Raw genomic sequence first — 25028 nt, 5'->3', positions numbered from 1 at the left:
CCCTCTGAGTTCACTTCACCAGCCCATGCAGATACGGGGAGGTATGTTACACACATTCCCCGGAGCCGCAGCTGGAGCCGTGTTTTTTTTAGAGGCGCTGGGGGTAATATCTCTGGCTGCTTTCGTTAACTGCTAGTGTTGGCCGCTGAAACCCCCGGAATCTCGGCGATTTGTTCATTACAAATCTCTATTTTGATTTCACACAGAAGTTCCACTTTACTGCTGCCCTCATTAAGGTCTTTTTAAACATCTCCGTGTATGCCTGCACGGCACATACGTCCCGAGCAGCACACACAGAGGGAACCAGCCAAGACAGAGTCCCTGGATGATCCCCTGGGGTTACTAGCCCCAAATGTTCATTAACCAAAACGAAACGCAGCCGCTTAGCTTCACAGATAATTTTAGGATACCGTCAATCACAGATTCTGGTAAGGCAATGTCCAAATGTAGATTTGAAATCACACTTACCAGTCTCTGAAGATCTGTTGGTATCCTGCCGACAACGCCAATTTGTGGAGGAAACTTCTGTGTAGTAATGCATGGAGTCACCGACTCAGGAAGGAGACACGGTGAGAGTTGGAGCTTTGATGTCAAACACTGATGGGTTTATTCAGAGTATTTGGCCGGAGGATTCACATCACAAATCAAAGAGTCAGAGGTTCTGACCACACGGTAGAGTTGCCACGTCAATTCTGAAGAACCTCTCTCTATGCTAGACCTTTTAACAGGTTCACAGAGAGAAATCAACATCTCTGAAGGAGTAGACTAAACACTGAGTCACCTGCGTCCGACGCTCATGGCCTCAAGGATTTCACATCCTAGAGCCCACAAACACCGATAAAGAAGTGCCTCAGTGTTCTCACAACAATTACCCTTCGTGCCAGTCAAGTTGACCGGTCACAGAGCAAAAGGTTAGATATCTAGAAGAAATATTCCTTAACAATATACACCTGAACATCAGCAGGAGAGGACTCTTTAAAGTAGAGACACTACATACTGATATACACCTGAACATCAGAAGGAGAGGACTCTTTAAAGTAGAGACACTACATACTGATATACACCTGAACATCAGCAGGAGAGGACTCTTTAAAGTAGAGACACTACATACTGATATACACCTGAACATCAGCAGGAGAGGACTCTTTAAAGTAGAGACACTACATACTGATATACACCTGAACATCAGCAGGAGAGGACTCTTTAAAGTAGAGACACTACATACTGACATACACCTGAACATCAGCAGGAGAGGACTCTTTAAAGTAGAGACACTACATACTGATATACACCTGAACATCAGCAGGAGAGGACTCTTTAAAGTAGAGACACTACATACTGATATACACCTGAACATCAGCAGGAGAGGACTCTTTAAAGTAGAGACACTACATACTGATATACACCTGAACATCAGCAGGAGAGGACTCTTTAAAGTAGAGACACTACATACTGATATACACCTGAACATCAGCAGGAGAGGACTCTTTAAAGTAGAGACACTACATACTGATATACACCTGAACATCAGCAGGAGAGTCCTCTAACCCTGTCTGCGTCTCCTTACGGCCGTGTTACGGCTGTGGTGGAATGGAGGACCTGGTGGAATCGAGGGGTAACACTGACCTGACCTGTGTTTCATTGGAGGGTCAGTTAGCAGCATCTAGTGGACAGCTAGCAGAACTATCTATGTTTCTATATTTCATGTTTTCTGTAGATGTTTAATTGCTCTTTTTACTGCACTTTTAGTGTACAGTTTTGCTGCTGTGTTTATTGTATTTTTGTTACTCTGGCACAACAATTCTCTTCGGGATGAATAAAGTCTTATCTTATCTTAACTACACCCCCTCTCACACTGACTGGGCTCAGTCACTCTGAAGTGAATATTTGCAGTCCTGAGAACAACTCAGTTTAGAAACAGAGTATTTATCAGCAAAGGCATGTGGGTGAATAAAACAGATATAATGACAGTCAGTGCTGAAGACATAGACCTCACTCTCATATCATACGTTTCTCTTTGTGTACAAGTTCCTCCTGAGTGGAAAACTACTAGAGCACTTCAACCCCCCCCCCCCCTCTCCCCCCCATTTCCTCTGAGACTCAGAGCGGAAGTACCGAGTTCCTGTTTCACGGAAGTCACATCTGACAGTTGGTGTTCAAACTGTTGAATAAAAGGAGATATAAGGGAATAGCAGGCAGAACCAGGACTGAGGAGGACGAGATCAGCCATGTTTCTGTGGACCTGAAGAGAGCTCAGCAGGTGAGGACCCTCCCACAGGAGTCTGTTACTAAAATGAAAGACATTAAGAGCATTAAGAAATAGTGCAGTGGAAACACATTATAAAATGGCGTTTCAAAACAGTCATTCAAAAGCAAAGAGAATTGAATAAACATACAACAAGCTAATATAGAACAACACAGGTATAAATACATGAATAACAGTTACAGTGCAGTGTGAGATATGAATAGTTCAATTAAAGGGAATGTGTGTGTGTGTGTGTGTGTGTGTGTGTGTGTGTGTGTGTGTGTGTGTGTGTGTGTGTGTGTGTGTGTGTGTGTGTGTGTGTGTGTGTGCGTGTGTGCGTGTGTGTGTGTGTGTGTGTGTGTGTGTGTCCTGTCAGACTGAGAGGCTCAGTTATCAGTGGTTTGGTCACCATTTAGGTAAACAAGTATTTCCAAGGTACACTTTTATATAATTATTATAGTATTATTATAATAACAGGTATGAAATACTATAGGACAGAAAACCAAACATACAGTGAGAGAGAGAGAGAGAGAGAGAGAGAGAGAGAGAGAGAGAGAGAGAGAGAGAGAGAGAGAGAGAGAGAGAGAGAGAGAGAGAGAGAGAGAGAGAGAGAAATAATCATGTGTTATTGGCTTTGCTATGTTATTGGTTGTGGTCATATTCTAATGGTTTCTTGACTGTTGAAATATATACAGTTCTGTTTCATATGGGTCTTGAGAGATGTCTCCATAGATCTCTTAATGTTGCTGCCTGTCCAGGTAAGTTGTTGAGGCACTCATCATGCTCAGATTTGTAAAACATTGCACAGACGTCAGGAATGGTAAAAGTTCTGAGGTCCTGTAGTGAATGCATTCTGACATGACCAGCAGGCTCTCTAGCGCCACGAGGCCACACAAGAGGGCCACACAACTCGCATCAAAAGTCAGATTGACTTGAAATGTGGTCCACACATTGAGCTGAAGACGCTTTACAAAAATAACTACCAGGCTCCGCTCACTCAGATGTGTTGCTCATTAGCATAATGTGAAAGCAGTTTAATGACTACAAACTTTTCCATTTTGAATCTCTCAACACAATACTTTGTATAAAACATCCGGGGACAGTCATACACATTACTCTTCAAAATGAGCAAGATCAGTCAAAAAACATGGCCACCATAAATCGAAATGGAAATAAATGCTCATGCCTCATTGCATATGTTCAAACTTGATACCGACCCAGAGGGGCCGCTAAGATCAACACAAATGTGTAACTTTCTAACAGAAATTAAGAAAATTATAAATACATGCTCTGGGGGCGAGTATTAAATAAGATCTCATGTATCGTGGTGATTTAATAATGTGGGTGTGGCCTATGACGTTTTCTTAATTTACCATGATCTAGAACAGGGGTGGGGAACATTTTTCCTCTCAAGGGCCATTTCAATTTTTTCAACCTGAACCTGGACCTGGAGTAGTAGTTTATTTGCCTTAAAATAAATAGTATTGTTGCTGAAAAACGAAGAAAGTATTTCTTTGCATGAACCCATGTTATTTCAGATGTAAGATTATATAATATTTTCTGTTGGTATCTTTTGGATCTCTGCAGGGAGAAAATATGGCGACTCTGAAAAAGATCCTCTTCAGAACTTTAGAACAATTGGGGAAAGAGGACTTTGAAGAATTCAAGTGGCACCTGCAGCTGAAGGTCCTAGGATTTGAAGGAATCCCAAAGAGTCGACTAGAGGATGCAAGTCGGACGCAAACTGTGGACCATATGTTTCTGAACTACGGCATTAACACTATTGAAGTGACCAGAAACGTTTTGAAGGAGATGAATCAGAATCTTCTGGAGGAGAAATTATCAGAAATTCCATCAGAACCGACAGGTAAGTCATTAGTTAACAAATAGTTTTACAAATAGGGAACCTGAGGTCAGGCAAATCACAATGATAACATGGATTGGATGTGTCCTCCTGATATACCACACAGAGAAACACCACCTGCTCACGGTGTCAGGGATTAGGTACCCCCATGGCCCTGAAAGCTCAGTGGTCAGGGTCAATAGTTTCTGGCAGTGTCACTTTTTAGATCAGCTACTTACAAAAAAAGCAACCCTATTAGGCAGACCAGGTCCTCATCCTGCAGCCAGGCACCGGGGTCTACACACAACTGGGTCTAAGGGTCCAATCAATGCTAGTTGGGTTGTAGGTGAAGAGGAACATGGTATACAAACTTCAAACAGCCGTCACCTCTCTGCTGTGGACGGATCCGGTGTTGGAGCAGGACTAACTAGACAAAGTTGGGCTCACCTCTGCACATTGAACCGGCTCTGGAAAAAAACTCCTGGATAGGGATTACGGCCCCTACACACGGCGGCGTGCGTTGCCGCTTGGCGGTGGGCGTGTCTTGAGCTTGGGGAGTTAACGCGAGCAACGCGACCAACAACCAATCACATGAATCTCCCGTGTCTCTCCCCAAGGGCTGGAAAATGGAAGAAGTGACCAGAAAGTTGGGTTTGTCAGCTGGAAAAAGCGATGTCTATTATTTTAGGTACTAAACGAACGGGGGCTTGCAAAACTTTTAGCTGCACAGGACACAAGAGTTTGCGGAAACAAGACAGGAGTTGATAATTGGAAGGAGGGGTCTGTGTAAAGTTTGTGATGGGAAGGGGGGGGGGAGGTTTCTGTTTGCAGCGGGGGTAAAAAGGCTTTAAAAAGGCTCCCATGTATGAATCTCACCATAGACATCAATGTCTAAAAAGCGATTTTTAATTAATGTCTATGGTGCTATTTTATGCAACATTGCATACTGGCTAAATATACTGTCTATGCCTGCTGTCCATTCAAACGAAGTAAACTGGATATAAACTCCCCAAACAGGCGAAAACCTAACAGTTTCACCCACTGTCTCTGCCACCTCCCTCCATGCCTGGCTCCTCCAACAGATTGTTCATTCTGGTTTCGAAAATATTTTTTTTCGAAGAAACATTTTTGGAAAGCAACAAGATACGGCGTCTTGATCCAAGGAAAATAATCTACTGTCTTGTCAGAAATTTTTTAAATTAGGAACAAACTTGTGATGGTTATTTTATGTGGAAAGTATCATTGTTTCAATTGAGAGATTTCTTTTTTTCTTCATTCAGAGATTCATTCAGAGATTCATTCAGAGAGTCTTATTCAGTGCCAAGGGAACCTCAAATTCAAAGTGAAGAAAATCATAAAAACGGGTAATTCAAGACCTCTAAATGAAATCTACACGGAGATCTACATCACCATGGGAGAACCTACAGCTGAAGAGCATGAGGTCAGACAGATTGAAACAGCATCCAGGAAACCAGACGGACCAGAAACAACCATCAGACAAGAAGACATCTTTAAATCCTCACCTGGAAGAGATGCACCAATCAGAGTGATGACAAAGGGAGTGGCTGGCATTGGGAAAACAGTCTTAACACAGAAGTTCACTCTGGACTGGGCTGAAGGCAAAGCCAACCAGGACATCCAGTTCACATTTCCATTACCTTTCAGAGAGCTGAATAGGCTGAAGAAAAATTACAGCTTGGTGGAACTTGTTCATTACTTCTTCACTGAAACCAGAGACGCAGGAATCTGCAGGTTTGATCAGTTCTCGGTTGTGTTCATCTTTGACGGTCTGGATGAGTGTCGACTTCCTCTGGACTTCCACAACACTGACATCCTGACTGATGTCACAGAGTCCACCTCAGTGGATGTGCTGCTGACAAACCTCATCAGGGGGGAGCTGCTTCCCTCTGCTCGCATCTGGATAACCACACGACCTGCAGCAGCCAATCAGATCCCTCCTGAGTGTCTGGACATGGTGACAGAGGTCCGAGGGTTCACTGGCCCACAGAAGGAGGAGTACTTCAGGAAGAGATTCAGAGATAAGAAGCAGGCCGACACCATCATCTCCCACATCAAGACCTCACGAAGCCTCCACATCATGTGCCACATCCCAATCTTCTGCTGGATCTCTGCTTCAGTTCTGGAGAAAGTGTTGAAAACCAGAGAGGGAGGAGAACTGCCCAAGACCCTGACTGAGATGTTCATCCACTTCCTGGTGATTCTATGCAAACTGAGGAACGTCAAGTATGATGGAAAAAGTGAGACAGATCCACACTGGAGTCCAGAGACCAGGAAGATGACAGAGGCTCTGGGAAAACTGGCTTTTGAGCAGCTGCAGAAAGGCAACCTGATCTTCTATGATCACGACCTGACAGACTGTGGCATCGATATCACAGAAGCCTCAGTGTACTCAGGAGTGTTCACACAGGTTTTTAGAGAGGAGAGCGGACCGTACAAGGACACGGTGTTCTGCTTCGTCCATCTGAGCGTTCAGGAGTTTCTGGCTGCTCTTCATGTCCATCTGACCTTCATCAACTCTGGAGTCAACCTGCTGGCAGAAGAATCAACAATCTCCTGGCTGCTTCAAGTATTCAGACCTCAACCAACACTAACACATCTCTACCAGAGTGCTGTGGACAAGGCCTTACAGAGTCCAAACGGACACCTGGACTTGTTCCTTCGCTTCCTCCTGGGTCTTTCACTGCAGACCAATCAGAAACTCCTACATGGCCTGCTGACAGAAACAGGAAGTAGCTCAGAGATCGACCAGAAAACAGTTGAGTACATCAAGAAGAAGATAAATGAGAACCCGTCTCCGGAGAGAAGCATCAACCTGTTCCACTGTCTGAATGAACTGAATGATAGTTCTCTAGAGGAGCAGATCCAACAGTACCTGAGTTCAGGAAGTCTCTCTGAAGATAGACTGTCTCCTGCTGAGTGGTCAGCTCTGGTCTTCATCTTACTGTCATCAGGAAAAGATCTGGACGTCTTTGACCTGAAGAAATACTCTGCTTCAGAGAAGGCTCTTCTGAGGCTGCTGCCAGTGGTCAAAGCCTCCAGGAAAGCTCTGTAAGTGGAGATACAAACAACATTGATCAGTTTCAAAAATGATAAATAAAATAAATTGTGTTCAATGCTAATCCTTCCCCAGGCTGAGTGGCTGTAAGCTGTCAGAGAGTAGCTGTGAAGCTCTGTCCTCAGTCCTCAGCTCCCAGTCCTCTAGTCTGAGAGAGCTGGACCTGAGTAACAACGACCTGCAGGATTCAGGAGTGAAGCGGCTGTCTGCTGGACTGGAGAGTCCACACTGTGAACTGGAGACTCTCAGGTCAGAGCACAGGTTTTTTTGTTGTTGATAGTTTTAATTTAAAACCTGCTCATCCAGCTTCAGGTTCATGTTAATAAAGTTGGTCAACATCTGTATCTTCATGCTGACATAATCAAAACACTGAGTTTACTTTATTCCCTGGTTCCAGTCTCTCAGGCTGTATGGTCACAGAGGAAGGCTGTGTCTCTCTGGCTTCAGCTCTGAGCTCCAACCCCTCCCATCTGAGAGAGCTGGACCTGAGTAACAACGACCTGCAGGATTCAGGAGTGAAGCGGCTGTGTGCTGGACTGGAGAGTCCACACTGTGAACTGGAGACTCTCAGGTCAGAGCACAGGTTTTTTTGTTGTTGATAGTTTTACTTTAAAACCTGCTCATCCAGCTTCAGGTTCATGTTAATAAAGTTGGTCAACATCTGTATCTTCATGCTGACATAATCAAAACACTGAGTTTACTGTATTCCCTGGTTCCAGTCTCTCAGGCTGTATGGTTACAGAGGAAGGCTGTGTCTCTCTGGCTTCAGCTCTGAGCTCCAACCCCTCCCATCTGAGAGAGCTGGACCTGAGCTACAATCATCCAGGAGACTCAGGAGAGAAGCTGCTGTCTGCTGGACGTGAGGATCCACTCTGGAGACTGGAGACACTCAGGTATGGACAGACAGACTGAACGTGTCTCTAATATCTCAAATGTCATGTTCTTCCTCTCATTTATGACACAGTTATTGAAATTATATTTAATTGAGTTTTTACACCCTCATTGACGGCTGAGTCCACTCTACTCTTTAAGAGACGCAAGTGATCACCAGCGGTTCAGTTTGGATAGTTCTGACTGTGTTCGGGTAACGGCTAACAGACCTAAACTCACATTATGTGTTATAATTGTATCTTGATTATTTACTGGCCTGCTTTGGCCGATGATCAGCATATTACCTAGTCACTGATGGGAAACCGAGATTGACTTTTTGTGATTCTTTATTACGTAAACTTATGATCGACACGTCCAGGTGCGCATCCTTTTTTCTCCTCATAATGCCATCATGAACATCAAATTCACGTTGATATCAGCAGGAGGAGAGCTGGTAAACTAAGCCGTTAGCTGTTAGCCGTTGACTGTAAGCAGGTAGCTGTTAGCAGGTAGCTGTTAGCAGGTAGCTGTTAGCAGTTGAATGTGTACGGGATGCACATCACTGCACATTATCCCACTTATTACACAGCTACATGATAAACAAACTAACGACTAAGACTCCCGATATGAATTCAGATAATTTTATTGACTTGAAAATGATGGTCATGGTTCCGGTGACATCACCATACCGAATGGCAGCCTAGTCTAGCTTCTCCCCCAGTAAGAGATTAATTTCGCCTCGTTTAATTGCCAAATAAGAAATGTCTCTGTAAAATTAGAAATAGTTAACGGGGCGAAGATGGGAAGAAAGGACGGACAAAAGAAAAACATTGGCTCAGAGTCTACCAACGAAGAAAATACAACGAACAACTCGCCTGCACAGGTCGATGATGAGGAAGCTAGCGCAGAGCCGCACGTGGCTAGCTTAGCTAAAGTTCTGGAGGAGCAGTGGCGAGCCGTGAGCTTTATACCTAGGCCCTCTGACCCCCACCAATTCCCTTGAAAAAAAAAGAAAAAAAAATAGTTATTACGTCACAGCGTATACTTCAGCGGAATATCAAAACAACGGCCCAGGGTGCAAAACGCATCAAAGACAGCGACCCTCTACCACACAAAACAACACCTGTGAACCCAATTTGTGTTCTTTGACATTGAAAAGGATATTGCATTGTGTTTGTTACTTTCGTTGCAGTTGTATGTCTTAAGTGTAATTTGGCATGCTTTTATTTTGAAGGCGAGTTCACGCTGTTGACAGGATGTTGTTGTTGCTATGGAAACAAGAAAAGTTTCACAGCGGACGGAACTTGTCATAAAGTCCGCGATAATAAAACCCACCCATTTAGAGGGAAGATATGATTGGTCAATTGTACTGTCATTTGACATTACTCTCTCGTTCAGTTACTATAGCAACCCTCTGTGAATCGCAGAGAGGGCCAGACGAGCTTCTTTCATGTAACCCTTCACATTCAAACAGAGACTGAACAGGCAGATTCGAAGGATTTATTTCTTTGGAAATGTTATTTTAAATACAATTAAATCAAGTTTTTTTTTCGGTAAAACTAATGAAAAATATAACAAAAATAATATTAAAAAAATATATATTTAAAACATATATATATTTTTTAAATGTTTTTAAATATTATTTTTTAGAATATCTTAGGCCCTCACAGAGGGCCTAGAGGGCCCTGACGGCTCGCCACTGTGGAGGAGATACGGGACTTTCGCAAAGACACAGACAACAATTAAACTAAATTAAATCCGAGCTTACCAACGTCAACGTTAAAATAGAGGAGGCAGAAATGAGAATTGAAAACGTGGAAGGTGCTGAGCAGGATGATAAAGGTAATGAATCAGCAAGAAAATAAACTGACTGACCAAGAAGGAAGATCCCGACGGGAGAATATAAGGATTTATAATGTCCCAGATGGAGCGGAGGGGTCATCTATGGTTGACTTTGTGACGAGTTTACTACAAGAGGCACTTGAGATCCCCCCCGCCATGGAGCTCGGCATTGAAAGAGCGCACCGGGCGCTCGTACCGAGGGCCTCCGGAGACAGGGAGGACAAGCCGCGTCAAGAATGATCAAGTTTCTCCGATAATCAACTAAAGACTGTCAGGGTTGAGTGAAGCAGGCAGGACCCAAATGCAGATTTCCAAGATAATTCCTTTAATCCAAGGTAACAAAGTAGAAAACAGAACACTACCCCGTGACACAGTCAAAGACAAACAAGGAACTAACAATGACAGACAGAAAAACCAGAACTAAAATACACACAAGACTAATCACACAAACAAGACACAGGTGAGGAGGGAGGAGAAAACACAGGGGCACCAGTGAACACAATCGGGTAATCAGGTAGGAGGGAAAACAGACAGAAAGCAACAGGCAAGACAGGGGGTGAACACTTTTCAAAATAAAATAGGAAACCAAAGACAGAAAAAGACAAGACAAAACACAACACAGACAGATCGTGACAGTACCCCCCCCTCAAGGGACGGATCCCAGACGTCCCAAAAAAGTCCAGCAGGGTGCGTGGAGGGACACCGGAGGAGGGACACATAACTAGGGCCAAAAGGGTGGGTGGAGGGGGTCTGGAGGACGGGTTTGGGCTGACAGCCCAGGGGCACAGCGGAGGACCCGGAAGGGGTCTCGGGCGGACGGCCCGCGGGCAAGGCAGAGTTCAAAAACGGGCGAAGGCCACAGCGGGCGAACTCAGGGGGCCGGGCATGAGAGCGAAGGCAGCGGCTGGAAGAGTCAGAAGGCCGGGCTCGAGGGCGAAGACCGCGGCTGGGGAACTCAGGGGGCCGGGTTCGAGGGCGAAGGCCGCGGCACTCAGGGGGCCGGGCTCGAGGGCGAAGGCAGCGGCTGGAAGAGTCAGGCGACCGGGCTCGAGGGCGAAGACCGCGGCTGGGGAACTCAGGGGGCCGGGTTCGAGGGCGAAGGCCGCGGCACTCAGGGGGCCGGACTCGAGGACGAAGACCGCAGCACTCAGGGGGCCGGGCTCGAGGGCGAACAGGAAGGCGCTGACGGGACAGCTCCGGAGGCCGGGCAGGAAGGCGCTGACGAGACAGCTCCGGAGGCCGGGCAGGACCCAGTATCGGCCGGACAGGAACCGGAGCCGACGGGACAGGCGTAGACGGGATCCTGAACATGACATGGGCTGGTGTCAATGGGACCCCGGATGGAGCAAGGGCTGGTGTCGACTGGACCCCCAACGGAACAGGACACAGAGTTGGCAGGACCCCCGGTGGAACAGGTGTCGGCGGGACCTCCAACAGGACAGGACACAGAGTTGGCAGGACCCCCGGCGGGACAGGTGTCGGCGGGACCCCCAACAGGACAGGATCTGGTGTTGGCAGGAAATCCGGCGGAGCAGGTTTTGGCGGGACCCCCAACAGGACAGGATCTGGTGTTGGCAGGAAACCCGGCGGAGCAGGTGTCGGCGGAACCCCCAATGGGACGTGCGGTTGGCAGGACCCATAGCGGAACAGGTGTCGGCAGGACCCCCAACGATACTGGACGTGGAGTTGGCAGGACCCTCAGCGGAACCCCCAACGGCACAGGACATAGGGTTGGCAGGACCCCCGGCAGAAGAGTAGCCGGCGGGACCCCCAACGGGACAGGACATAGGGTTGGCAAGACCCCCGGCAGGAGAGTAGTCGGTGGGACCTCCAACGGCACAGGACATAGGGTTGGCAGGACCCCCGGCAGAAGAGTAGTCGGCGGGACCTCCAACGGGACAGGACATAGGGTTGGCAGGACCCCCGGCAGAAGAGTAGTCGGCGGGACCCCCAACGGGACAGGACATAGGATTGGCAAGACCCCCGGCAGAAGAGTAGTCGGCGGGACCTCCAACCATGGTTGTGTGGGCCGGTACTGGAGCCGGAACCATGGCTGCTGGGGCTCGGGCTGCTAGCCTGGACTTGCGACTCCTTCTCTTAGGAGCCTTTTGGAGGCTCCGTGGACCTCCAAAAGCCAGACGAGTACCCGAGAACGGCTCCTGGACCGGAGCAGGAAATGGGGAAGAAGCAGGGGTTGACTCCAGACGGAACACACCGAGATGTATGGTGTCAGGTTGGGAATTGGGAGGCAGGGGGCTAGCATGCCTGGGGCTAGCAGGCCGGGAATCACATGTCGAAAGGAAGTCCAAAATCCAGTCAGGTAAGAACTTAACTAAATATGGATCCACTGTTGCCACCTGGTGAGCCTCTGCCAGAGCAGCCTCTCTCTGCTGAACACTGGACGCTCCCCTCCACCTACCATAGCAGCTAGCCAAAGAAAAGGTCACATTTTGTAAATCCACCTCAAATGGATCTGCTGGGCCCATTTCTGGTTAGTTCCTTCTGTCAGGGTTGAGTGAAGCAGGCAGGACCCACATGCAGATTTCCAAGATAATTCCTTTAATCCAAGGTAACAAAGTAGAAAACAGAACACTACCCCGTGACACAGTCAAAGACAAACAAGGAACTAACAATGACAGACAGAAAAACCAGAACTAAAATACACACAAGACTAATCACACAAACAAGACACAGGTGAGGAGGGAGGAGAAAACACAGGGGCACCAGGTGAACACAATCGGGTAATCAGGTAGGAGGGAAAACAGACAGAAAGCAACAGGCAAGACAGGGGATGAACACTTTTCAAAATAAAACAGGAAACCAAAGACAGAAAAAGACAAGACAAAACACAACACAGACAGATCGTGACAAAGACGATATTATACGCAAGCCAGGACTGCTGTCACCGTGATCACACCGAGAGAGAGGCTGAGCAGCTGTCCGCCTGGGAGACGCTGGGAGGAGAGGAGCGAGGGAGGAATATCAGGGAGAAACTTCCTTCAGGAGACAAGTCCCATCCACCTGAAGACATTAGGAATACATACCCATTGATATGGCACACAAAATCCATCAAGTATTTGGGCATTAACATCCCTAAAGATCTTTCAACATTATTCAAATGCAATTTCCTACCTGTAGAGAACATAATGAAGGAAGATATAGCAAGATGGAACCTAATTCCTTTCTTTAATATTTCTTCAAGAATTGAATGGGTTAAAAAAGATATACTACCTAGATTATTATATCTATTCCAAACCCTACCTAAAGAGATCAACCAAAGTCAATGTAATGAATGAGATCAAATGATATCAAGATATATATATATGGCAAGGTAAAAGAGCAAGGGTTCGTCTCAAACCTTTACACCTGGCCAAAGAAGAAGGGGGATGGGGTTTACCCTCTCTCAGCGATTACTATTTCACAACACAGATAAGAACAATGATATGCTGGAGTAACCCAGCATATGATGCTCAATGGAAACATATAGAACAGAAGGTGTACTCCCATACAGGCAATTATAGCTGACAATAACCTACACAATTTCATAAACATTATTGAAAATCCATGGGTGAAATGTTCTCTTAAAATGTGGAAAACTATTATAAAAGAATATAAATTGGAGAATGATAGTATCTTTCTCAAATGGTGTGCATATGACTCAGATTTCATGCCTAACAGATTGGATACTAGATTTAGGGACTGGGCTCTAAAAGGTCTAACAGCTCTGTGCAAGCTGATGAAAGGGGGAGCATTGCTCAGTTTGGATACCCTCAAAGAGAAATAGACTTTGGAGAAACAGGACTTTTATGGATATCTTCAGGTACGGCATTATGTTCATTTGAAAGTGGAAAAAGTGTCAGAGGCAAGTGTAGGTTTGATAGAAATGTTTAGGAAAGCGTATAACGCAGATGTTAACGGTAGAACCGTATCATGTGTATACAAAGGATTGACAAACCTTAAAAAACACTCACTTACATAATAAAGAAGATGGAGCAGGAAGGAGGGATACATATATCTGGGGAAGAATGGGTAACAATGTGGAGATATCAATGGAAATGTACCAGCTGGCAGAACTGGAGGGAATATACCTGGAAGAACCTGATAGGATATTTTATTCCGCCCTCTCAGAAGTCCCACTATGATAGGACCCCCCCTATATGTTGGAGGAACTGTGGTGACCAGAATGCAAACCACTTCCATGTATTCTGGGACTGTCCAGGTATCAAAGACTACTGGAAGGAGATACACAACGCCTTACAAGACATTTTCAAAGACATAATACCTCTAGAGATCAAGATGTTATACTTTAGGAATTTGAGAAAGGACAAATACTTATTGAACATTCTGCTGAAAAGGCATTAACCAGGAAGTGGTTATCGAAGCATAGCCCGACTCTAAATGGATGGATGGACATCTCAATGGTTATTTATAATATAGAAAAGATAACAGCATCTGTCAATCATACATTGGTCAATTTACTCCAACCTGTGAGAAGTGGACTCACTTTGTAAAGCCCTAAAGGCCTGACTTAGTTTCCACAGATCCAGAACTCTGCTGTAAAGAAATGTCTACTCCCTAATTGTTCACTGTTGTTCTATTTTATTTTCATTTCTTTCTTTATGTCTTTCTCCTCTGTGCTTTTTGTGTCATCATGTGTATATTGCTGAAAAGAGCTATGAACAGATGTATGTCCTTCATGTAAAGATGCAATGTACAATATGCTGTGACAATGTTTGACACTAAACGCCAACAAAAAGTAAATTAGAATAAAAAAGCTTGCTCTAAGAAAGTAACCTCTGTTCCACGAGGTACCAGCAGCTAGGACTCATGTTGGATAGAACATCATCCTGACTGTGTTTCTTCCTCCAGGCTGGACCATGGTGGAGAGCAGTGGTTAAAACCAGGTGTGAGGAAGTGTAAGTGTGGATCAGTCAGCTTCTCTCTAAAGACAAAGATGATGGAGGTGGTATTTATTCATTAAAACATGACTGGCATGCATCGCCTTTAAACTCTATAATAATAATAATAATACATGACACTTATATAGCGCTATTATAGAAAGGATCACTAACAGAGAGTAAAGCCTTCAGGTGGGTCCAGGGGCCTCATTTATAAAGCTGTGCGTGCGGCACGTCCTACGCCGGTTTCCCTTTATAAATCACAATCAACTCGAAATGCGGCGCAGCTTTTGCGAGCTTCACGTAACGCCCATATTTGCCTATAAATAGTCAAAGAAACGCCCCGTATTAATATTCATTCTGACTGACTGCAGAAGAAGATCGCAGGGAATGACGACAGAACAGCTAAAAAAGACATCTCACACCGAGTCAGATTTTGGTTCTTTTGGGGAGGTGGAGATAAATCACATTGTTTGGTGGATGCAGTTTGAACCAGAGTGGCAGCATGGAGGTCGGATCGTCACCAAAATAAATAAATAAGTGGTCCGAAAAAAGTTAATGACAAAATACACATAACCTTCCTCGGTCAGTGTGTCAGTGTGTTTGTACCGGGGACAGGAGACCTATCTGGTGGTTTGTGTTCCAGCTGTCAATCAGCTGTGCGCTGCGTCTCCACTGCAGCCTGTGCGTCTCAATCCCCCGCAGCAACTCTATCCACCACTTAAATGAAATCAAACTAATGTTTCTGTACAATTCACCAACATGGTGTTCTCTTACTTTGCATACCTGTGTTTTACGAGCGACTTATCAAGTCTTGGCAAACGGCATAAAACATGATTAAACATGATAGTATATAAAACCATGCTCTTATTTATACTACCTATAGAAAAGCAAAACGGCCTCAGTTGAGACGTAATTCTGTCCTTCTGCTTACCGCATCATTTATGAGAATACAAGTCATAACATTAAGACAACATGGTACACACGAGGTGCTCTTAAATAACATATCAGTATTTATTTATTTCTCCAAGTTATGTTTTTGTGTGCACTGAGGAGTCTCAAGCAGGCGTTTGTTAAATCATTTTAAGATCTAAGATCTAAGATCTTCATATATGATAAATGAGAGGTAACATTTTATTTATGGTATTGAGAGAGAGAGAGAGAGAGAGAGAGAGATTTAATAAAACCTTTATTTAAGTCATTTTAAATAAAAACTTACAAAATCATCACATTCATGACACTTTTTTTTTTTAAATCTTCATATCATAGCTCACACATAGAAAACCACATTTAAAAAAATTCAGCTCCAGTGTACCATCTTCCCTTGCCTTACATAGAATGTGATTGACCCCCCAAAGAGTCCTGAAAGCAGGCAGGTTGTTGGTCACACTGTAAAAGGCATGTTCTACTTTTAGCCGATCAGCCACCAAACCCTTCACACTCTGAACAACATCTGTCCAGCCCTGCAAAAAAAAAAAGTCTGATGATAATCCATCTATTCCAGGAGCCTTTCCTGACGCCATCTGAGACACAGCGGCAGTTAGTTCGTCATGAGTCAGTTCAGAGCTGAGCGTGTTCTGTCCCTCTGAGCTCAGATGAGGAAGTCCCTCCAGAAGCTCTGCAGCAGAGTCCACATCACAGAGCTGAGCGTGTTCTGTCCCTCTGAGCTCAGATGAGGAAGTCCCTCCAGAAGCTCTGCAGCAGAGTCCACATCACATTCATCAGCCTTGAACAAATCCGTGTAGAAATCTTCTGCATGCTTCCTCATCTCAGCCGGCTCCGTGGTCACCTTTCCCTCAGGAAGCCGCAGACACAACATCTGTTTTCTCTTTACCACTGATTTTTCCAAACTGAAAAAGAAGGCAGTGGGTGCGTCTATGTCCTGGAGTTTGGTGAAACGGGCTCGGACTAAAGCGCCTTTGGCTCTTTCTTGCATAAAGGAGTTAAGCTCCTGTCTTTTTTCTTTTAAGCTGGCATTATTCTGCGGATCAGCATGTGAGACACTTTCCAAGTCTGTTATCTCTTTTTCTAAATTCTCCACTACTCTCTTAATGTTGGCTGTTGAATAGGAGGTGTATTGTTGACAGAAAACCTTCATTTGGGCTTTTCCTACCTCCCACCACTGAGTAAGGGAAGACAAACCATCTTTCCTAGATCTCCAGTAAGCCCAACACATTTTAAAATGTTCACAGAAATTCAAATCCTGTAATAATCTATTATTAAAATGCCAAAAAGATCTGGGTTTTCCGTTGGAAGATAAGATCAGCTCCATCAAAACTAGATGATGGTCTGTGAAAGCCACAGGGATGATCTGACAGTTTGTAACCCTAGCAGAAAAGGCCTTGGGTAAATCAAACCTGTCCACTCTGGCTGCACTAACTCTACCATGTGATATTTGAACCCATGTGTATTGCTTGCATGTAGGATGCATCATCCTCCACACATCCACTAAATCACTTTTCTTTAGAACATGAGACAATACAGAGGAAGACTGAAGATGTGGCTCAACTCCAGTCCTATCCAAAGTCAAGTCAGTGCAACAATTCCAGTCTCCACCCAAAACAATAAACTCCCCTTGACCAATATCACTTATTCTCTCTTCCAATACTTTAAAGATGTCTTCACGCTCAGAGCCTTGGTTTGGTGCACATTAATAAAGCTAATCAGAAACTCATCTATTCCAGCTCTCACTAGAATAACTCTACCCTTCACTTCCTCTGTGCTGGATATTATCTTTATATTTCAAAGCGGGGAGAATAAAATAGCTGCTCCTGCACCCGGTGTCTTTGGTCTTGGTGCTTAAAGCTTTCCTGCAGTGATGTGTTTCTTGAGGCGATACCGTTTTTTGTCATCAAGAAAAGAGGGGGAGAGAGAGAGAGAGAGAGAGAGAGAGAGAGAGAGAGAGAGAGAGAGAGAGAGAGAGAGAGAGAGAGAGATCAGAGTGTTACCCCTTAGATCAGGTCTCTAGTGATGGTGTGCTCAAAGTGATTGAAGCATGTCACTTGAACATGTGCAGCTGGAGTCTTTCAGCAACTGGGTCAGAACCTGCTGAACTAGCTGCATCACCTTTAAACTTTATAATAATAATTAGGGCTGTCAGTCGATTAAAATATTTAATCGCGATTAATCGCAAATTAATCGCACATTTTTTATCTGTTCTAAATGTACCTTAGAGGGATATTTTTCAAGTTTTTAATACTCTTATCAACATATGAGTGGACAAATATGCTTTATATGTTTGTTTATTATCATTTGAACAATGACAAATATTCTCATGAATATTAAACACAACAACCTCTGAACATTAACATAGCATACAAAGTGTGTGTGTGTGTGTGCGTGTGCGTGTGCGTGTGCGTGTGCGTGTGCGTGTGCGTGTGCGTGTGCGTGTGTGTGTGTGTGTGTGTGTGTGTGTACACTGTGATGGATCGTTGGAGCTACAGTATGTGCAGCTCAAGGCATATATGCTCGAACGGGAGCTGCAATCATGTAGCGCGTACTATCCGTGCTGAGTGTGCTGACTTTTCGTACAATGTCCCACTGTCTGGCTACCTGCATCAAGTCAAGTGCTCGGCGCAGTTGTCGGCGAAATGTCATTGAAACAGCTCCTTATATCCGTTAGCGCAGCTAGCTAGCACCAGATGCTAACAACAACAACACGTAAGGTGTGCCTCGCTCGCGCGAGTCGCCCCACACATACACACACCCTCCCGGTCCTCCCGATGGCCAGTCCGGGCCTGCCGGTGAGCGTGGAAGTGTGGTCTGCCACAAGCGGGCGGCAGGAGCGGGGCTGTCAGCAACAGCTTGTAGATGGTGTTTTAAACTCGATGCGCTCTGAAACTACGGGGCGGCCGAGGACAAAAAATACACATGCGTTAATCGCGTTAAAATAATTAGTGGCGTTAATTTTTTTTATTAACGCGTTAACTTGACAGCCCTAATAATAATACATGACTCTTATAGAGCGCTGTTATAGAAAGATCACTAACAGAGAGGAAAGCTTTCAGGTGAGTCTGGTGATAAACTGCTGTCCATATTGGAGGTCGCCGTGATCGATTGATCTGAAATACGGCAGCAGTGCTTTACGGGTATTGAATCCCAAGGTTTCAGAGGTGTGTTCATTAAGGTCTGTGATCAAAGTCTAAAGGGAGAAACTAACAGGGGAAAGTTAAATGGTGTAAAATTGATGAATGGAGGTAGTATAGAAAGAAGGGAGTTTATCGGTACCTCGAGGTGGTGTGTGAGGACTGAGTAAAAACCGTATCAATTACACAACTTCAGATTGTGTTCCTTCTATGTTTTACTCCTCATTGAAAAGAACCTTCTCCATACATCATGTGATCGTGTGTTGAGTGTTACAGAGCAATGTTACATACACCTGAACATCAGCAGAACCCTTTAAAGTGCAGAAGATCTGATTGATTTGACCTTGTGTTTTTAAAAAGTGACTCTCACCTGAAACACTCGCAGTGTGGAGAGTCTGTGTTTTCCTCAGTAACCTTTCTGCTGATATTTACAGCTGTATCTATGAAGGAACATCTCCTCAATGTGTGACTTGATCTCAAGACTATTTAAGGGTTCTTTGGTGTAAAGGTTTCATTAGTTTTACATCATGTTGTGACTTTGTGAGGATGCAGTGAGATCATGAAGCAGAGGAGAGAAGAAGAGGAGATTCTCTGGCTCCCTGTTTCCCTTCTGTAGCATGTACAAGTATTTATATACAGAAGTACTTTAATAAAGACCAACAAAGTATGCGTTTGTTGACTAATAACACTTGTGTTATGCAGTTAACTATTAACACATTTCTATTCAATATTATATATTTCTAATAAACATGAAGTAAAACGTATCTACTTCTTTCAAGTTTATTACAAACAATTCTTATTCTTGTCTTTATCAGGGATAGTTTTGAAGTAACCAATATGGACCTGTATTGAAGCTCATGGTTTGTGTGCTGTGGATAAATAATGAAATGTAACCATGACATGTAATATGAACTAAGAAGCTATTGGTGTTATAATGTCTGTCTTTTAACAAAGAGAAAACATATAGAAATTCTAAACATAGCACTCCACTCAATTATTGGACAGTCACGTACTTGATAGAACCACAGCTTTATTTGAAAGTACTTCAACTTAATAACATGTAAAACAACCCTTCAAAGTAAGTAAGGTGCAGTATAACAAAATAACACTCTAAATGAGTTTTAACATCAAAGAAACATTATCATAAACTTCATCAAATATATACATATCATATATATAAATAAATATCAAACTATACACGGAACTACATCCATGAATAAGTGTCCAGTGTCCATGCCTCTGGTGGGGGGGAGATACATGTTGTTATGTCCTCCAACCACTGCTCCTTTGGCACAATGTAGTTCACTACTCCCTGTACTGGCTGGGTCCAGTGTCCATGCCTCTGGTGGGGGGGAGATACATGTTGCACCCCTTCTCGGAGTCTGCTCTCCATCCCCCGCTCTCGCCTTCGTACTGTGGGTGACGGGGCGTTCAGTGTTGCGGCCCCCACCCTCTGGAATGCACTTCCTCCTGAGATCCGGAGCGCTGCCTCACTGGACATCTTCAAATCCTCACTGAAAACGCACCTGTTCACCCTGGCCTTCGGAGCCTAGTCCTTTCCTGGTCCCCCGGCTTCCTTTATTTTATTTTATTTTGTTCTTGTTTTGTTCGCTCCTCATTGTCTGTTTTGTTTTGTCTGTCCACCATGTACAGCGTCCCGTGAAAGGCGCTTCATAAATTCCATTTATTATTATTATTATTATTATTATTATTATTATTATTATGTCTCAGATAAATACAGGGAAGTCAATGGTATTATCTTCCCTTCCCAAAGCAGACGTATGAAGCAGCAGATACATGGAGGCGTGTGGCGCAGTTGGTTGTGCATAGGTGTTCTGATCAGGGGGTCACAGGTTCAAACCCCACTGCAGTCAGCATGTCGTTGTGTCCCTGAGACACTTCACCCCAAATTGCTCCTGTGGGGATTGTCCACAGTGTTGAGTATGTCAGTCGCTTTGGATAAAAGCGTCTGATAAGTAACATGGACAAATTCTACAGAAGATCACTAACCAGAAAAGGCTTTTTAAATTGAATACTTGAGTAAATGTATACCTGCATTTACTTGGTCACTTACAACATTGCATCTGCATTATTTAGCTTATTGTATATGTATTTGTAGGCCTACATGTATATAGTTTACTTCATCTGCATTACTTGTACACTAGTCTGAACTATTTTACTCTGTTTCTTCATGCACTATTTTAATGTATTGTTTTATGTTGTAGTGCCGAGAGAAGGGAGTCGGAGGCGGTGCATCGAAGGTGCAAATCTGTACTTAAATTGCGAGAGGATCCACACGAGGCCGACCAGACTTGATCGAACCTCCTCTCAGGCACCACAAAAAAACAGTCGGATGGCGATAGCTGCTAGCTGTCGTGGCTAGCTGTCGTTAGCCGTTGGTAGCTGCTAGCCGTTAGCAGTCGTGGCTAGCCGTTAGCGACCGCCGGTAGTCGCTGTCGTCGTCGTTGTCGGGGGCATCGTCGGGTACCGGCCCCATGGAAGTCTCGCTGTCCCCCAGCGCCGAAAAGCCGTGGAAATGGCGAGCGTCGTCCGCGGCCATTCCGGAGGACGCACCGAGCCACAGTCCGCGCGCACGTGGCAGCCACGGACATCTCCAAAAATCTCCGGCATTTCGAGAAAAACAGTATGTTTTTTGCCGTGTTCGATTCAGTCTCGGAACCTTCGCGAGACTTATGTCAGGGTCACCAATGTAGTGCCGAGAGAAGGGAGTCGGAGGCGGTGCATCGAAGGTGCAAATCTGTACTTTAATGAGCAGCAGAAATTGACGTGCTGTCGGATCGCAGCCCGAGAAGACAAGAGAAAGCGAAAGGGACACACACACAGTAGGTACCCCGGAGGTACCGTCAACATATATGTCCGTGCGGAAACAATACCCCCAACCTGTAGTTCCTGGATTGAATTATGTAACCCCGTTAATTAGTGATCACTACAATGTCCTATATATATTCATATTGCATTGTTGGAGGAGCTTCAGATGTGCATTGCATATCAACACTGCAGCTGCTGTGCATACTGTATGATGATAAAGCCCTTAAATCTACTTGGTAACTTCCACCTCTTCCACCTTAACAACATTCACCTTCAAACCGTCTCCATGTTCCACCTTTAATCAGCTTCACCTGCAGCTGTCAGTACACTCAGTGCTAACGGCTAGCATCAGCGGCTAAAAGGCATTTTTAACTTTTAAAGAACAATGTGGATCACAACACAACATGTCAGTGACAGCGGGTCAGAGGAGCCTTCAGGGGAGAAGCTTAAAGTCTCTTTTCTGGTGTTTAAAATCATGCATTTACGTGAGAAACTAAGGCTAAAGCTACACATGCTAACACACACCTACCAGAAACGTGCAGGTCCTCCTGTAGTTGTGCTACGTCACGCGTCGCATCCGGGTCCTAAAGCCCGCCGGGTTCTGTTTCGGGTTAATTTTAAAGAGTTAAATATCTTATTTTAAAACGTTTTACCTTCACAATTAAACACAGCGCAGTGAACAAAATAAAACATTACAAATAAATAGAGCTAAATAAAATAAAAAAGGACAAATATTAAATACCTGATCTGTTTCTACTCTATCCCACAGATTATAAAACATATAATCAGACTATATAAATAGGTTGAGGTACACTTTGATTCTCTACAGGTGAAAAAGGACATTACTCACATTAAGTTTTCTGAAATAGTCTAAATATGGCATTGTGTAATGATAACTTTTGATGAATTGGGGTCAAATCAAAACACAGTTAAATAATCTCCTAAATGTGGATATTTGATTGATGTCTACCTGTTGGAAACAATACATGTAATGAAGGCATAATAAACAAGAACATTAGAAATGAAACTAAGCTCTTTCCTCTCCTGTAGTTCAATAGGTTTTAGTGCATGTCAAAGGTCTGCAAAGGGTACAAATCCCTGTGTTCCCTCCAGAGTGAGATTCTGAGATAAAGTGTGAACAGAGTAGTAATGTCAGAAATAAGGACATAAAGATGAAACATTATTCATGCCAATGTGTCACTGTGTCCCTGCTGCTGGTGAGGAAGGGTCTCTTTGTAGAGGTCCTCACATCCTTTTTTGTAGTAAGGAGGTATCAGCTAAATGTACTTTAAGTAGCACAAGTACAAGTACTGCAATTGACACTTTATTGTTTCTTAAAAAACAATCCATCTGCAAACAGTAGCAGCTATCTCTTTCGTTATATATAGTCACTTTGTAACACCATGGTGTACTTCTCTTTGACTTATCGTGCTTCTTCACGTCTGCATACATAGTTCTTTTTGACTTTGTTACCATGTCAGTCTGTTTACTTCATCTGCACTACTCTGCTGTGTTCTCATGTAAATGTCCCCGTTGCAGGACAGATAAAGGGATTCTGATTCTAGTTTAAATAACTTAGTCTGAACCTTAACTTAACTTAGTCTTAACTTAGTCTTAACAGTAACTTAACTTAGTCTTAACCTTAACTTAACTTAGTCTTAACTTAGTCTTAACCTTAACTTAACTTAGTCTTAACCTTAACTGAACTTGGTCTTAACTTAGTGTTAATAGTAACTTAACTTAGTCTCAACTTTGTCTTTATAGTAAGTTAACTTAGTCTTAATAGTAACTTAACTTAGTCTTAACAGTAACTTAACTTAGTCTTAACCTTAACTTAACTTAGTCTTAACTTAGTCTTAATAGTAACTTAACTTAGTCTTAATAGTAACTTAACTTAGTCTTAATAGTAACTTAACTTAGTCTTAACTTAGTCTTAATAGTAACTTAACTTAGTCTTAATAGTAACTTAACTTAGTCTTAACCTTAACTTAACTTAGTCTTAACAGTAACTTAACTTAGTCTTAACTTAGTCTTAACAGTAACTTAACTTAGTCTTAACAGTAACTTAACTTAGTCTTAACTTAGTCTTAACAGTAACTTAACTTAGTCTTAACTTAGTCTTAACCTTGACTTAACTTAGTCTTAACCTTAACTGAACTTGGTCTTAACTTAGTCTTAATAGTAACTTAACTTAGTCTTAATAGTAACTTAACTTAGTCTTAACAGTAACTTAACTTAGTGTTAACAGTAACTTAACTTAGTCTTAACCTTAACTTAACTTAGTCTTAACTTAGTCTTAACCTTGACTTAACTTAGTCTTAACCTTAACTGAACTTGGTCTTAACTTAGTCTTAATAGTAACTTAACTTAGTCTTAATAGTAACTTAACTTAGTCTTAACTTAGTCTTAATAGTAACTTAACTTAGTCTTAATAGTAACTTAACTTAGTCTTAACTTAGTCTTAATAGTAATTTAACTTAGTCTTAACCTTAACTTAACTTAGTCTTAACTTAGTCTTAATAGTAACTTAATTTAGTCTTAATAGTAACTTAACTTAGTCTTAACCTTAACTTAACTTAGTCTTAACTTAGTCTTAATAGTAACTTAACTTAGTCTTAATAGTAACTTAACTTAGTCTTAACTTAGTCTTAATAGTAACTTAACTTAGTCTTAACCTTAACTTAACTTAGTCTTAATAGTAACTTAACTTAGTCTTAATAGTAACTTAACTTAGTCTTAACCTTAACTTAACTTAGTCTTAACTTAGTCTTAATAGTAACTTAACTTAGTCTTAACAGTAACTTAACTTAGTCTTAACTTAGTCTTAACCTTAACTTAACTTAGTCTTAACAGTAACTTAACTTAGTCTTAACAGTAACTTAACTTAGTCTTAACCTTAACTTAACTTTGTCTTAACTTAGTCTTAACCTTAACTTAACTTAGTCTTAACCTTAACTGAACTTGGTCTTAACTTAGTCTTAATAGTAACTTAACTTAGTCTTAATAGTAACTTAACTTAGTCTTAACTTAGTCTTAATAGTAACTTAACTTAGTCTTAACCTTAACTTAACTTAGTCTTAACTTAGTCTTAATAGTAACTTAACTTAGTCTTAACAGTAACTTAACTTAGTCTTAACTTAGTCTTAACCTTAACTTAACTTAGTCTTAACAGTAACTTAACTTAGTCTTAACCTTAACTTAACTTAGTCTTAACAGTAACTTAACTTAGTCTTAACTTAGTCTTAACTTAGTCTTAATAGTAACTTAACTTAGTCTTAATAGTAACTTAACTTAGTCTTAAACTTAACTTAACTTAGTCTTAACAGTAACTTAACTTAGT

The 25028-nt window shown here is 43.0% G+C and overlaps 1 protein-coding gene across 1 annotated transcript in view; it reads left to right on the top strand.

Annotated features, from left to right (window-relative positions):
* The first annotated feature begins 2146 nt into the window (after positions 1 to 2146).
* LOC117479851 (NACHT, LRR and PYD domains-containing protein 12-like) overlaps positions 2147 to 25028 on the top strand; it is a 34779-nt gene continuing 11897 nt past the window's right edge. Inside the window, exons 1-7 of the mRNA XM_034126950.1 lie at positions 2147 to 2260; positions 3833 to 4112; positions 5369 to 7157; positions 7240 to 7413; positions 7562 to 7735; positions 7884 to 8057; positions 14746 to 14792. Coding sequence (XP_033982841.1) covers positions 3842 to 4112; positions 5369 to 7157; positions 7240 to 7413; positions 7562 to 7735; positions 7884 to 8057; positions 14746 to 14792 — 2629 coding nt within the window. The 5' untranslated portion in view covers positions 2147 to 2260; positions 3833 to 3841. The remainder of the gene's footprint in view (positions 2261 to 3832; positions 4113 to 5368; positions 7158 to 7239; positions 7414 to 7561; positions 7736 to 7883; positions 8058 to 14745; positions 14793 to 25028) is intronic.

Source organism: Trematomus bernacchii, unplaced genomic scaffold, assembly GCF_902827165.1.
Source record: "Trematomus bernacchii unplaced genomic scaffold, fTreBer1.1, whole genome shotgun sequence".
NCBI classification, from domain to species: domain Eukaryota; kingdom Metazoa; phylum Chordata; class Actinopteri; order Perciformes; family Nototheniidae; genus Trematomus; species Trematomus bernacchii.
This window is presented reverse-complemented; position numbering and strand designations above follow the sequence as displayed.